The sequence below is a fragment of the Pseudoliparis swirei genome, chromosome 8, assembly GCF_029220125.1.
Source record: "Pseudoliparis swirei isolate HS2019 ecotype Mariana Trench chromosome 8, NWPU_hadal_v1, whole genome shotgun sequence".
NCBI classification, from domain to species: Eukaryota; Metazoa; Chordata; class Actinopteri; order Perciformes; family Liparidae; genus Pseudoliparis; species Pseudoliparis swirei.
Window position 1 is genome coordinate 11,467,357 of NC_079395.1, and position 15,769 is coordinate 11,483,125.

The following is a 15,769-nucleotide window of genomic DNA, read 5'->3' on the forward strand; positions in this document are numbered from 1 at the left end:
TCACTACTATTCTGCTCTTATGGACTGATAAACTGAGTATTTGCGGTCGTCCTCCTCAAGCTTTTCTGAAATCTGAGTAGAAGCTATGTGCGACAATCGCCTGACATCTGCTCAGATGTTCTCTCAGCTTACCCAAAATCGAAGCGATTGCTCGTACATGATGGAACTGGATGGCTGTGAGAAAAGAAAACGAAAAAAATATTACACCGGGAAAGTGAAGAGCTTGGCCACGATCAACTGAACTGTTTATATCGTACACCGAGTTCCCATCAGGGCAGTTAAACGGTGATACATCTTGTACGATTACATAAGTTACCCTCAGACTGCACGAAGTGCCGGCCAAATGAGATCAGGATGACTCCGATACACCGACTATACGTATATGTGCACAAGTTAAAAGACGTTCACTGAATGGTACACATCAGTGTTCTCACATGCGTGCTGGATGTGTACATCTAAGCTGAATGTCAACTGTACTGTGTAGTCACATGAAAGCTCTGCTGCTGTTGCAGAGCTGAATGTGCTCGAGTGTCTGGTACTCTCGATGCTACCTGGCTTGTTCTTTAGTGAATTGATATCCAACAGTCGTGTCGAGGGCTGCATGGCTTCTGAGTGAGTGTTATCACCAATCCTTGATCACCTTCAGTTTTCAAATTAGGATGTTTCAAGAACTCCTACAGTCCATCAGATGCAGGGGGGCCCACACTGGATGGTTAAGATGTGGACATGTGATCCTTGAGTGAATGTCGTCCATGAACTAAAGGAGCATCGTGTGGGATCTCTGCAATTCACAATCAGCTCGCCTAGTGCTCAAAACATATCTAGTACAAGGCTTTCGCCTTTGCGGTGGGTCACATGGCTTGCTGATGACAAGATAATTCTAGTTGAGCTTGTGAATGATAGGAATTGTGTGATCTTATTGCACCTGGCTAACCTGTTAGACAGATAGCAGTTCTGTAATTCTGATCAGCAGCATCTGTGACAAGCGTATAGTAAAACTAATGTGCTGTCACGTGAGTCCTTACTTCCTGACCGAGTACAGCTTGCACCAGATGCTTGTGTACAATATTGATTGGAGATTAACTTTCCATAAAGATGCCATGTGTGATCGCGCACCTGTTATAAACTTGCTAAACTACCCCTTGTTGCATCCTTAGGAACTTCTCAGTTTACCTCACGTGTCCTTTCTTGCAAAATGCATTCAATTTCATCAGAAACAATGACACTTCAAGTGTAATTTGCATTTAGTACTGTTTGGATTACGTGTAATTACTTAATAAAGACACCCATACTGATCTAGTGTGGATGTGCATAATTATAGTTTGGTGATAGTAATGTTAATAAAGATCCGAGTCGTAAGCGAGTGTATTAGATCCTGCTTGTCTGATCTGAGTTTATAAATAGTATTAGAGACTCTGATCTGATTAGAGATATTGAATCCTTCTTGTTCTTTGAGTTGGCGTATAACAAATGGAACATCTGCCATTTCTTAATCCTGACACGAGTGGCAAGGGCGCTTCATATGTGACCGGGGGTGTTGCCTGATAATGGCGCTCAGCTCTGAATTAAATGATTGTGCATGATGAAGATGTTGTCAGATGCTGTGTTTGTGACGTGCTTCTTTTAGGTTACTTTTCTTCTACAAGTGTTCTGACTCTAGTGATGTTCTTGATACTGGTTGGTCATCACATGTTAATAAAAATATAACTGATTAAGTCCAGCTGTACTTTATAAGTATTTGTTAAAGTCACTCTGTTTTGGATTGGCTTTTCAAAGAAAGTCTATCTTGATGTTATTTAAGGTATTGTCTTGAACACTATAATACATATGAAAGTTCACTAAGTGTTTGTTTATTGATATTAGCTAATTAATAGGGTAGCACTCTCATGCCACTAGTCTTTGTGACTCATAGACTTGCTGAGAATACATAATTTCCTAGACCATGAGTACTATAGCTCATGGATTCTTGCTAGATGCGTCTCAAACGGCTTCGTAATTCAGGATTGCAGAGTTTCGTCTGTTCTTTTGGAGATTGGCTCTAACAAATTGGAAACATCTGCACATTATCTTTAAGTTATTCTACTGACATTTAGTTGGACAAGAGGGCTTTCATATGTGTATGGCGTAGTTGTTTTGCCTGTATAAATAGGGTCACTTTGAATTAAATGATTGATGGATTATTAAATTAGTTGCAGATCAATGATTCAATTGGATTTGATAGACCCTCTTTTCAGGTCTACTTTTGCTTTCTCGCAAAGATGATTCTGACTCTAGTGCATAGTTCACGTTGGACTGGTTGGGCTCCACCACATGGAAATACATTCTTAAAAATATAACTGATAATACCAGCTGTTACTATATGGATTATTGTATTTGTTAAATCCACATCGTGTTGTGGATTGTGGCTTTTTCAAAAGAAAGTCAAGTAGCTTGAATGTTATTTAAAGGAAGTTGTCTTTGTTAAATATATCTACATTTATTTGAAAAAGCGTCTCAACCCTGTCTTTGTTGTACCTGATATTACAAAATAGGGAGCACATCTCAGCCCACAGTCGGACCGGCTCAATAGACTTGCTGAAATACATAATTTCCGTGACATGATATTTAGAGTATGAATTTTACTTGGTTGCACCTTGACTAACAAACCACTCGTATGGCGTTCACTTCAGACCTCCAGGTTCAACAGGAAACCAAACTTTTGGTCTCTGCATCCCGACGAGATCTTTTTCCCAAGAACTACTAAAACCCTAAGACGACAGACCCCCGGCTTGTCAAACTCCTGAATCTCAATGCGTAAACATTGTAATCGGTGTCTGAGAGCTTTGGGGAATTTCCCCTCCCCATCACTTCAGAGAGCAGGAGCGCCGCGCTACCAGGCATTTTCTAAACAGTGTGAAAAGTAATTGCCAAAGTGTTTGGACTAGATTTGGCTCAAGCCCAAGCTGTTCACTGTTCATAATGGTTGCTAAGATATTAATATTGTCCATGCACAGTTTAATCTGGAGTGTTCTCGTTTTATTTATCGATTCTTTTCTTTTTTTTAACTCTGTGTGATTTATTTTGACTAGTTTGAGGAGAAACTGTGCGTGACGGGACCTTGAAAACACTTTGCTGCAGTATTTCAATCTGACACGTCTGACATCTCTCCCACTTTGTGTTGGTCTCACCAGCTCCAAGCACCACCACACCGGTTCAGTACTTGGCCACCAAGTGTGTCGACACCACCAAGCTTCGCCAGGAGGCCAAATGGTTCATGCCTTGGGGTCCGAACCAATGCGACAAGATCCGGACCTTCGATGAAGCCATGGCCAAGAAGATTGAGGCCAACAACATTGTGTTTGCGGTCCACATCCCTCTGCCCAACAAGGAGATGAGCCCCTGGTTCCAGTTCATGCTGGTCATCCTGCAGTTTGACATCGCATTCAAGATGGACAACCAGATAGGTGAGAAGCTAGGCTTTCTTATGGGATTCAAAAGAGGGCGGAGACAACGCGGCTCACGTTTCTCCCCAGGACTCGGATCTCGAGATGTCCGAGAGGGTAGAAAGTCTAACTTGTGGTATATGCGACTTGGTCTTGGGAGAATCCTAAGAGAGCCAAAGGCCGTTTAGGTGATTGTCTTTCAAGTTTGAGTCGTGGACAGTGCTTTGCAAGTTCTCTTTCTGCATTTTTCCGTGTCTTTGAGTTTCTTTTTCTTTTCCTCGTTGTGCCAATATTTTCTTTTAGCTTTTCACAATCTGAAGGTAAATATTTGCTTAAGCGCTATCTGACCAAGCTTGCAAAGGAAATGTTCACATCGATTATCACTTCTAATCATTTGAATCAATAATTCAAGAACAGTAATTTTAACTCTCCCAGTAGTACTCAGTCGGTAGTTCTTTATCTTGTATTGCCTTCCCGACTAGACGTTGTGGACGTCTGCTTGTGATTTTCAGTGTTCTTCTCACCTTGAATGCTTGAGGAACCCCCAGAAATGTGTTGTTCAGTAGATTGGATTTCTGTTACACGGGAAGGCGGCAAACAATGATGGATGCCCTGCTGTTTGTGCTCAAGGACCTTGGGGCTTTCGTAGATGGGATTGTCAAACTCTTGAGACAGGAATAAAGGGAGAGGAGCCGTAATCTGGACCTGTTTCTATTTGTGTCCCTCTGAGCAATTCAATGTCTAATAGTCCTGAAACTTAATGATTTTATATAGTTTGAATATATATATATCAGTTTAATGATTTTCCCATTTTAAATGTATGCTTTTTGTTTTTGTTGCCTTTTTTAGATCTTGACTTAATGTCTTAGTAAAATGAAATTGTAAACTGGTAATGAATCTCTTGTTATATGCCAAATATGTTTAGAAAAAAAATCCCTATCCGAGTATTTTTGCATCAAAATCCTCTCCGCTTCCGTTAAACAGTTTCAAACATTTGACTAATTTTGCATTCAGGTGTGTGTGTGTGTGTTAATATAATGCAGTGGTTCTCAAACTGTGAGGCGTGCCGCTCAAGTGGGGCGCCGAGGTATTACAGGTGGGGCGCGGGGGGCAGTGCGGAGAACTTAACTGTTTTAATTTTGCTTGTGCAGTGCGGCCCGAAAAAAGTTCTTCCTCCGAAGTTGGGCGCGACAGTAAAAGTTTGAGAACCACTGACATAAAGACATCAAACTAGACTGAGATTAACTAGCTACACACTGTACTAGTATAACAGTTATAGTTTGGTTATTTTTCTTAAATGTAGTCTCATCTATAGGTGTATAGACAGACTTACGGTATCAGCTCAGTCCCTCAGGGGAACGGGGGAGGAGGGAGATCTCTAGGATCTGGAGGAGGACAGGGTTTTGTGTCTCGTGTCTCGTTAGTGATTTATAATCACCTGGCAGAGATTACAGAGAATGACGGGTCTCAAAAGTGACTGGATCACCAGGAGAGCCCGCGATGGAAATGTTGACTCTGAATCGCAGCTTTTGCTTCTGGGCAAAAGGAAGTCAACGTGAGCCTTCTAACAACCTCATTTTACCAGAGTCGTGTTCACTGACCAATGCCTGCACACATTGATACGTCTTTGACCAATTTGTAATCAACAGAACGGTAGAAGACGTCATTGTAGTCCACGCAGAGAACAAAAGGTTTTGAAGTGTGAGCTGTACTTTCATACGGCTCCTCTGCTCTGGCTCGTCTCCACAGCTCTGTTGCAGCGGCGGCCTCGTCATCAGCATCCTCTGCCTGCTCACATTCTTGGCCTCAGCTGAAATGTGTTCAGCGGTTGTGGGTTATTTACTGCCCGGCTGCCAGACAGAGGAGTCGATGAATCAACCTGGCTGGACAACAGACGAGTCTGTCAGACGTCACAGATCCATTTAGATCCTTCTGAGCTACAAGAGGTGTCAGAACGAGTAATAAGATATAGAGGGAGCGGAGCACTGATGCTGCGTGTGATAGAAACAAACTATTGCTGCAGCAAATATAACGTTTTCCCTGATCACTGGTATACATGGCTCCATTAAAAAAAAAAAAAATCAGAACTTTTATTCATTACATTTGTTTGACAGCCAACTTAAACATATTTGATAAGATTCAGATTAATTCAACTACATACTGGATTCAGAATTAATACAATTCTAATAAAACGGAGCCACGTCTTTAATGAACAATACATTGATGTTGGTAGACTCTTCCGTGTTGTAGGTGGGCAGATTACGGTCTGCAGCTGTATGTCGATGAACAAAAGGCCATCTCTTCCTTCACTACCTTTGATTCAGCGGGGATGAAGAGATTACAGCATAACATGGAAGAAAAGCTGAAAAAAGACCAACCCCTCGACTATGCCCGAGAGGGGGTATGTTAGCAGGGAGCAGGAAAAAAACACCTTAGCACATAAGCACATACATTTTAGACATGACTTTTTAGACATGACTCTGTGGAACAATGTGAACAATGTGTGTCCCACTCGCTCACTAACTCCTCTCCACCATCTTGGCCAGGGCTCCGCAATAACACAGCTGTTGAGGAGGCTTAGTTTCCGTGGTAATGGGCGCTGGACTGGAGTGGAATGTATGCATGAAGCGAGCTGACATTCGAGGGCGTCCGTCTCGACCAATGGCAGAGTGGAGGGCATTACAGAGACAGTCGGCTGCCAGTTCTCATCTGGTCCCCTCTCCCCCTTCCTCTACTTTTTTTCCCCTCAAAGCCCAGGCCACTGAGTTTCTTTCCCTTCATTCCAGCTTGTTTCATAACGGCCCAAGAGGCTCTCTGGAGGAGCGAACACTTGGCTTTGTAATGTGATCTAAAGATGCAGTTTTAATAGCTTGGCTTTGGATGTGTTTTTTTATTTTATTCACTGGGCTAGGCTGTTGGAGGCCAGCTCAAGGTCGTGTTGAAGTTTGTATCAAGTAGGAAGTAACCTAGATTTGGGCCACCATGGAGCACAGACTGAATCACTGAATATGTTTACATGCTGAGAAATAATCCTTTTAATCTCACCTATTCAGACTCCTTCTAGTTGACCACATATTAATACTTGTATGATTTAACCTTGTATAAACATGTTTGGTTTTGGTTAGGATATTGTAAAACAGTCTATTTTAAAATACAGCCTTCTAAATGAACAGTTGGAGCCGCAGCCATGAAGCTTCTCAATGATTTAAATGTTCATCCTCCGCGACACTGCACCGCTTCAGTATTAGCATGTGCAACACTGGCATGGTACTTAGAAATGAACGGTACTTTTCCAGGCTTTGGTGGGTAAAATCTCCATGTCAATGCAGTGTTGTCACTTTGCTGCTGCCCCAGTTAAAAGGCCGTGGCTGTCTGTCACCGGGGCTTAATTTGATCCCGTCACTGGGATAATAACAGCCAGCAGAGTTGTGCAGGGAGGAAGTAGGAGAAGCACCGAAATACTGACGAAAATGAATATCTTATAGCTAATTTCCACTGCATGGGGACTGTGAGGCTCAATTTAGTGCAGACTTTCCTCGGCTCTGGTCAGCAAGAGTTCAGCCATCATGAACCGGAGTGGAACACTAAAGGGAGAGAAGCGTCTGGTTCCAAAAGCGAGTGATGTAGAGATGGGCCGAACCATGAACTGGAAAGCTTTATTCTGTACATTTTGGAAGTCATACATTTCTTCTGCAAACATCATTTATTTTGCGATGTAATGATTTTGCACTTGATGTTCATTGACATGCTTGCATATCAAAGTCTTTTAACAATGAAATGTCTCCTAAATAAACTGATCTGACAGTGAATTGCTGTTCTTCTTCCCAGAGGATGGAGCGATGGCCACCATAGACGTGGGCCTGGCCTACAGAGACGACACCGTCAGTGAGTGGACGGAGATGGCGCACTCTTTTGAACAGAGGAAGCTCAATTGCAACTTCACCGCTGCCAAGGTGCCTCACCATGATGCTTGTTCGAAAACCATAAATGACTTATTGCAGACAGATATTGTGTATTGAGATGTTTAGATTCTCGATGTTTATAATTTCCCGCAGATTATATTGCATATGATGACTCAAATAATTGATGTTTTCTAATTTAAATAGAAGTAAACATGATTTTTTTTCCTCACAGATTTTGACATGTTTTTGTTCTTTTGAGCCTCACATACTGTGAGTTGTAAATGTTTCTCACTTTCGATAATGCTATTTATGATGATACTTTGCTGATGCCCCCCATGTTTATGGGAGCAGCCTGACCTCGGGGCTCTTTGGAAACCGTTGCTGGACACTTAAACCTTCCAGCTGATAGTGGTCTGTGTCTCAACTCTCAGGCGCCGTGTTGCGCAGCCTGGCTGAGACGACTTTACGGCCCGACCTGTTCTCTCCAGATGTGGTTTCAACCAGATATGGTGTGTTGCTATGTGTTTTCCAGACCTTTGAGAACGAAGGACGTTACTATGAGTGTGACCCGCTTCCTTTCATGGAGGTCGGCAGCGTGGCCCATAAGTACTATCTTCTCAACATCCGCCTGCCCGTCAACGAGCGGAAGAAGGTCAACGTGGGGATCGGAGAAATCAAAGACATCCGCCTCGTTGTAAGTTGCTCTTTGATTGGGAACTGTATTTTAAGCTCTTTGTTACACCGCTCAGTATGAACCCAGTCAAGGGTCCTTTTTCAACTGTGCCGTTAGCCATCGAGTGAGATGGCGTCGGCCATTGTTAGCCAGTAGATCAACGTGCACAACACAATTGGTTTACTCTGATTATTTCTCATTCCAGAGCATCCACCAGAATGGAGGCTTCACCAAAGTTTGGTTCGCCATGAAGACGTTCCTCACACCCAGCATCCTCATGATCATGATCTGGTACTGGAGACGGATCAGCCTCATGAGGAGACCACCTGTGCTGCTGGAGAAGTAAGGCAGCGCCCTCAGTGGGATTCTAGGTTCACCGTTGTATTGTCGGCACAATATTTATTATTGTTGTTGGAGAATTGCAGATTTGTGATTGTCATATGATGATAGTCATAATTGTGAGCAGTGTTGTGCAAGTTCACCCTTCACAAGTCAGTTTGAAGTTCAAATGAACTAGCTCACGTTCTTAGTTTACAATTTGGAGTTTTGAACTAAGTTCATGGATGCAAATTAATTGCTAGTTTGTGTTTCTTTGACATGCTTTAAAAAGGAAAAAATAGAATCTTGTCGGACGCCGGTCCTTCACCACCAGGTCGGGGGGCAGTTTCATACCACTGACCATAAGAACTCATCAGTGTGACACTTTCCCATTATACTGTTTTACCTCTATTAACAGTATTTTAAATCGATAAACTGAATGAACAGAAATGTAGTAAATGTGTATAGATACACAATTTCTTTTTTAAAAAGACATAGAAAGACTTCCACTGTGGTCTTGAGTAATCGGAGTCATGATTCCTGGAAAGAGACCATTGGGGTCGTCCCGTAACCGTAAGGTAGCCGGTTGGATCCCCCATTAGTTGCATGTTGAAGTGTCCTTGAGCAAGACACTGAACCCCAGTTGCTCCCCAGGCGCTTCACTGCAGCCCACTGCTCCTTAATAACTAAGGATGGGTTAAATGAAGAGAAGAATTACCCCACAGGGATCTATAAAAGTGTAAATTGCTTTCTTTCTTTTCTCGTGAGTTTCTCCAATTAATTGTTGGGCTCTTGTAACACCACAAGCATCTCGTTCTGTTATTCAAGAGAAAGCAGACATCTCTAGGCCAATATCTCTAAACTTGCACTAAAACAACCTAGACTAATAAATAGTAATACAGGTAAGAGGAAGATCTGATTACATTTTAATTTTTAGGGTGAACTGTCCCTTTTTTAACAATGAATGAAATGTACAAGCGGTGATATTTGTGTTTATTACCTGACCAATCACCATCAGGCTAGAGCAGCAAAGCAGGTAGTCTGCCTGAAGCTGACCGCTGTGGAAAGCTGACGCTGCGCTCACAGCCCAGTGTTTGTCTAACCCCCGCTGTGCAGGGAAGACAGATCAGTAAGAGGCAGCGGTCCGCACAGGAAGTGCCTGGTGAAGCGTGCAACGGGCTAGAAAATCTGCAAGCTAGCACTCAATTGACACATGCTGCATACACACACATTCAGGACGGACACACCAGCTCAATGCGACCCCACATGCACACAGACACTCAGTCAACTCTCCCTCCTTCTCTGTGCATTTGCTGGCTCAAGGCTCTTATTCCAAAATGACTGTCAGGCTCTCAAAGTGCGACTCAGACCCTATTTGTGGACACCGGATGAGTTTTTTTGTTTTGTTGGTACAGCCATAAAAGCGGTACCGGAGTCTTCTGTCATGCTCGTCCACAGAGGTGTCGGACTGGTACTCCTCAGACTTTCCTCTAAACTTACACGACCGATCTAAGTGGAGATGCTCAGTGTGGACAATGTCTAGTTCATGCAGGAACTCTTATTAGCGAAACAGCAATCCTCTTCATATACTACAGTCGTTGTGACCGCAGGAAAAGCAGATGTGGGCTTAATAACTTTTACGACGGCTCGGTTCAATTAAATGTGCATTAGCATATAGCATTGCGCAATAGCAGGGCTCACCCGAATGGAGCGCAATTTAAAATGTCTTAAGACCTCAACAATATTAAAGGGGAACTACGGCCATTTTCAAAATTGTTATTCATATAATTTAAGGTAGTCCACAATTTTGCATTGTTCATGAAGCAGAGCCAGACGTTTTACTTGACATCACACGTTTGAGACTTCTCTGCGTTCTGGCTTTGAGAGAGGAGCTCACGTTCACAAACATGAACTGAAATCTCATATCGGAATTCTTAAGTTAGGCAGCGTTAACCTTTAACTTCAAAGATTTATATACCAATTTTCTTTTTTCTCCCACGGGTAGATCCAGCCCCAGCGCTCCCGTCGGTGTTGCTGGTTCTCAGGAAACATTCCCTGCATACCAGTCAAATGTGGTTTCACTCTGTAGAGTGACGTCCACCGGGAGTGGAATTGCTTAAAACCTGTTTTACATTTCTTCTCGTACCCACAGCAGAAAACATTTGTGACCTCGTTTTTTCAGGTCCCCCCCCCCCCCCCCCATCTCGGACACACACACACACACAGGCTGAAGCTCCGTTTGCCCTCTTTAACTATCTATTTACGAGCTTTACTCTTTTATGGGCTGGCGGCATGCAGAGACCTGCTGCAGACGCTTGGAAGACGAGCTCTGCTCGGTCTCTGTGAGCCGATTGTTCTAAATTTATTCACCCTCATTTCAATATCACTAAGTGTCTGGATTTTAAAAGTTGAAGGAGGTTGGCTGTAATAATAAGTCTCTTTGGAAAACTCGTACATTATGGAGACTTGGAAAGGTCCGTGGGGACACGCTGTGCTTGTAGCTGAATGGATTATCTAATCAATAATGTCCCCAGATCAAATCTCCTGCTTCAGCAGACGTAGCCTTGCTCTACAACATCGATTCTGTCCGTGTAAAAGATGTAGACCAGATTCAAGTGGAGAGCCAATTACAATTATATTTTCTCTTTTATTACATTTTTTTAAAACAGAACTTTCCACAGGTTGTCGCTTGTTTAGTTTGATCCTTTAATCTTGTATGAACACGGCAGCATGGCTGCTAATTATACAGGAAAAATATAGCTGTTTATTTACAATATAACATTCAACATTAACAATTCTCAGTTGAGGTATTTAAATGTGCGTTCAACCGTTCTATGATGCTACAAATTCACCCAGAAATGTGCGATCCTTCTTCCCTCCTCTGCTGGTGTTGATGGTTAACATGAGAGTTTTAACGCTGTGTTGCTCCTCAGGGTCATCCTCGCTCTGGGCATCTCCATGACCTTCATCAACATACCAGTGGAGTGGTTCTCTGTTGGCTTCAACTGGAGCTGGATGCTGCTTTTCGGGGACATCAGGCAGGGCATCTTCTACTCCATGCTGCTCTCTTTCTGGATCATCTTCTGTGGGGAGCACCTCATGGTACTGTACGCTGCAGCAGCATTTACTTTATATTTAGCTGCATTCATTTGTTTACCTTCTTTAGCCCTCAGGGGCCTTCTGCAGAGAACATCTCAACAGATGTCATCGTCTTTTGATACTTAACACTGAAGAGACCTTTTTGTATATTAAATCAGTTTCTCTCGGGTTTTTGCCAATGTGTGTGTGTGTGTACGTACTCTGGATGGACACTCATTCACACCAGGTACCGTAACGCATTAAAAGAGCTTATTATGGCTACATGAATGTTGTCTCTACTATGGCCTTGAGCACAAAGGATACAGCCCACCCTTTACGTGTGTTTTGCCCTTTTCTCTCAGGACCAGACGGAGAGGAACCGTTGCTCAGTTTACTGGAAGCAAGTCGGCCCCATCGTGTTTGGCTCCTTCTGCCTGTTTATCTTTGACATGTGCGAGAGGTGAGGCCAGGGTTTTAATATTTGTTTCACTATTTATAACAAGTTATTTATTATACAATTGAAAACCAAATATCGGTATGCAATGCATTATTAAAATTAATCTTGTGAATCTGTCACATTTTATTTAAATGATCATGCCTTATCTGTGTCTCATGTGCTTTTTGTAACAACATCTTGTGACTCATTAAAATGTGTTTATGTTTGGTGCCACCAGAGGGGTCCAGCTGACCAACCCGTTCTACAGCATCTGGGCGTCTGATGTGGGAACTGAGCTTGCTGTATCCTTTTTTATAAATTGTGTTTGACAACAGCATGAGCAACGAAGCACTCTCCTTGAAGCTCTGATGGTAATGAAAACCCTAAGGAGTGGAAATGGCCAAATCACGTTTTTCAATTTAATCTCATTTCAAAATCTTGTTTTTGGACCGCATGCGTGCCACGGCCCTGCCTCTGGTTCTTTTGCATGAGCACGAACTGGAAACTGCTATCTAGACTAATAAGATGAGAAATAATTTAGTAAGGCCATATGTGAAAGCATTGCCTTGGGTATCGAATGGATGTGTTCATGTGCGTGTCCCTGTTTATTTGCTTTGCTCTTGGAGCAGAGCAATGCAGGATTCATCAGCACACATCTTCAGAAACAGCTGCCCAACTCCCCATCTATTCTCCCTTTTCTTACTTTTTGAGTGTCATCCAGAGGAAAAAGAAGCCATTATGCTTCCGAATCCCAGTGGTTTGACAAAGAAAGTCACCAGTCTGCAATATATTTGTAATGTCACCTTCTGGAGCATGTAACGCAAAACCTGCACACCGGTACCCAACATGTACTTGATTTACAATGAGCAAATGCATCTTCCATATACCACCACTCTTAGAAAAGAGGTTGCTATATATCTTTACATTTCCTTGACTAGTGTTTCCTCAGATGGCATTCATAATTGTGGCCGGGATCTGTGCCTGTCTCTACTTCCTCTTCCTCTGCTTCATGGTTTTTCAAGTCTTCCGCAACATCAGCGGTAAGAGGACGTCCCTGCCCGCAATGTCCAAGGCCAGACGGCTGCACTATGAGGTGTGTGTGGTTTCTTCTCTCATTTCTCATACCAATTAAAAACAGTTGAGTTATGACGGGACCCAATTATTTCTCTGCTACACAGATTGTATTTTATTAATTGTTTTGGTACTAACTCGCCCCCTTTCCTGCCCTTCAGGGTCTGATCTTCAGGTTCAAGTTCCTCATGCTGGTCACGCTGACCTGTGCCGCCATGACTGTCATCTTCTTCATCATCAGTCAGGTGAGTGCCACAATGAATAATAATAATAATGCCGTCGACAGGAGACTATTTAGGTGATTAGTGATATTTTTTTACAATTTTACAGGGACGATAAAAGCTATTTTGCCACTGTGCCAAAACCATACAAGACTCCACCCAACAAAAGACTGACTTGAATGATCAACATGTCTGTGTCTGTGTGCAGGTGAATGAGGGCCACTGGCACTGGGGTGAGCACACGGTGCAGGTGAACAGCGCCTTCTTCACCGGCATCTACGGCATGTGGAACCTGTACGTGTTCGCCATCATGTTCCTCTACGCACCGTCTCACAAACGTTATGGAGACGATCAGTCGACTGGTCAGTGCATCACTGGTAACTACATCTTTCTACTAACTTCCTACATGTATACAATGGTTGTCGTAAATGCTCTAAACTCTCTACGTCTGTCTATCCAGTATGCCTAACTTCTACAATGGCTGGAAATATTTATTCTAGGATATAAGCTTGATCGATAAATATCTTTATATATTTTATGTATAGAGATATATTTAATTTTTTTAAATTTTCTCTGAGTTGTGTTTTCCCTCCCTCATGTAATTCACATTTGCACAAACTTGTGTGTTGCTTATGAAGGTCTGTCGGCACTCTTTTCCACTAAGTTTTGGGGTGACAACTTAAAAAATATATAAAAATACCTCTGGACTGAACAATGCTATAATTGTAAAATATTTACTTACTTTCTTTTAGGGCTTGAAAAACCCCAAACCATGTTCTGGTGATCATAGTTGGTTGAATGTAGTTGGTGTCGCAGGAGTTAACTTGATTCTGATGCAGTGTCTGTCCTCTGCTGTGAAGCTATTCAGAGTGTCTTTGAGGAAGGGAGGTTGGTGACTCACAAGGACTCAGATTCCTAGGGGAAAGAAGGGTCCCTTTGGCCCAAGAGGGTGATTCTAATGGACACCAGGCTTCCTTCCAGACAAAAAGGAAGGGAACAGTGGAGAGGGGTGGGGGTGGGCTGGAGAGCAGGGAAGTAATCAAAACTATCCATCCGTCTCCTTACGTCAGTGACGTATGGAGAGGAAAAGAGAGTGTCAACAATATCATGGGAGGGGTGCCTCTCTCCAAGTTACAGTCTCTGTTGATTTATTTGATCAGCTCTTGAGTTTCACTCCTGTTTTTAAAGGAGCTGAAACTAATTAGGTTGCTGAATATCAGCATGGCCAACCTGTTCTGCAGCATTGGTCATTTGCATGCAGTAATGGAGGGGAATGTGCACAATGATGAGCCAAAACTGAAAAAATATGTGCTGCTCATTAAATGTTTTGTCTTCATCAAATGTTATTGGTGATCTTTGGTGCTGATGTGTCATGTATGTGCAGGAGATACTGGAGCAAACAGCGGAGAGGACATCCAGCTGACTACTACCATCACCCATGTCGATGGCCCCACTGAGATCTACAAGATGACAGGCAAAGGGGCCCAGGAGTAGATGTCACGCTGTTGTTGGGGCTACCCTCTCCTTCCTACTGCGCCTATGATCCCTTCCCTCGTGTGTGTGTGTGTGTGTATAATCAAACAGGCTTTTGGCTTTACATCCTCTGGATAGACGACGGCATCAACAATCTAGCTTGTATGTCATGTCCCACATTCCTGGCCTCTTCCAGCACCAAACCCTCAGCTTTGTGACTTGTTACGTGCCACCCTGTTTCCAATTGTTTCTCTAAAGACTGAATATTATCAACACATCATTATCAGTCCTTTTCATTTCCCAGTGGAATGTTGTTCTTACATTTCATACTTTATTTTAACTGGCTGTGTTTGTAAATATTGCACAATGCGTTTGACACCAAAATAAAGGAGATTAGAGTTTAGTGAGAACATTTGGCAGACCTCATACTCCTGTGATTAAACTACAGTTTGGGAGAACATAATCATGTAAGACCTGGACTTAAGATGGACAGTAAGATTTAGTGGCCACATTTGAGTTACTCCTATTTGAATTTTTGACTAATTACTTATTATATTTTGAGTCGAGGCTTTGTGAATGTCATCAATGCATATTCTTCCATACAAAGTAGAGCATGTATAGTATTGCTGTCAAGTGGAGATCTTTTTTTATATCATTGTTGGAAATGTACTGACTACATAGCCACTTTTGGAAATGCATACTGTATGTTTATTATGTTACAATGTAGATATCTATTTTTTATAAAGTGCTTGTTTTCAACTTCATGAAATGTATGGATCAAGCTCTATCAATGTTTTTGAAGTTGAACTGTAGTCCATTCTTTTTTTTGGGTTTTATGGTTATTTAAATAATAAAAACAACTTTTACTTAATACCCTTGTGTATTGTCAGTGTCTGCTCTAAATGATTGCATTTTAATAAAAGTGTATTTATTTTCTTGATTAGTAATTTAAGGAGACATTAAACCAAAGAAAGGGAATGTCACTTAAATATCTAAGAAATTAAAATGTCTTGTACTCGCTATAAGCTTATAGCGACCATAACTTACGGAGATACATATGCCAATCATAAAAGCGCCCATTTGAGTGTTTTTAGTACAATACACAGTTAACGTTTCTTTTTAAAAGAACTGAAATTGGTTTGCTGGAAGTAATATGTGCCTGAATATGAATATAT

General features: G+C 42.2%; 1 protein-coding gene across 1 annotated transcript; it reads left to right on the forward strand.

Annotated features, from left to right (window-relative positions):
- The first annotated feature begins 3,121 nt into the window (after positions 1-3,121).
- wls (Wnt ligand secretion mediator) lies at positions 3,122-15,465 on the forward strand. Its single transcript, XM_056421800.1, has 11 exons — positions 3,122-3,443; positions 7,251-7,375; positions 7,857-8,018; positions 8,203-8,339; positions 11,249-11,417; positions 11,756-11,853; positions 12,068-12,131; positions 12,779-12,922; positions 13,062-13,145; positions 13,330-13,498; positions 14,506-15,465. The coding sequence occupies exons 1-11, from the start codon at positions 3,254-3,256 to the stop codon at positions 14,613-14,615; spliced, it is 1,452 nt and encodes a 483-aa protein (XP_056277775.1). The 5' UTR covers positions 3,122-3,253; the 3' UTR covers positions 14,616-15,465.
- The last annotated feature ends 304 nt before the right edge of the window (positions 15,466-15,769 follow it).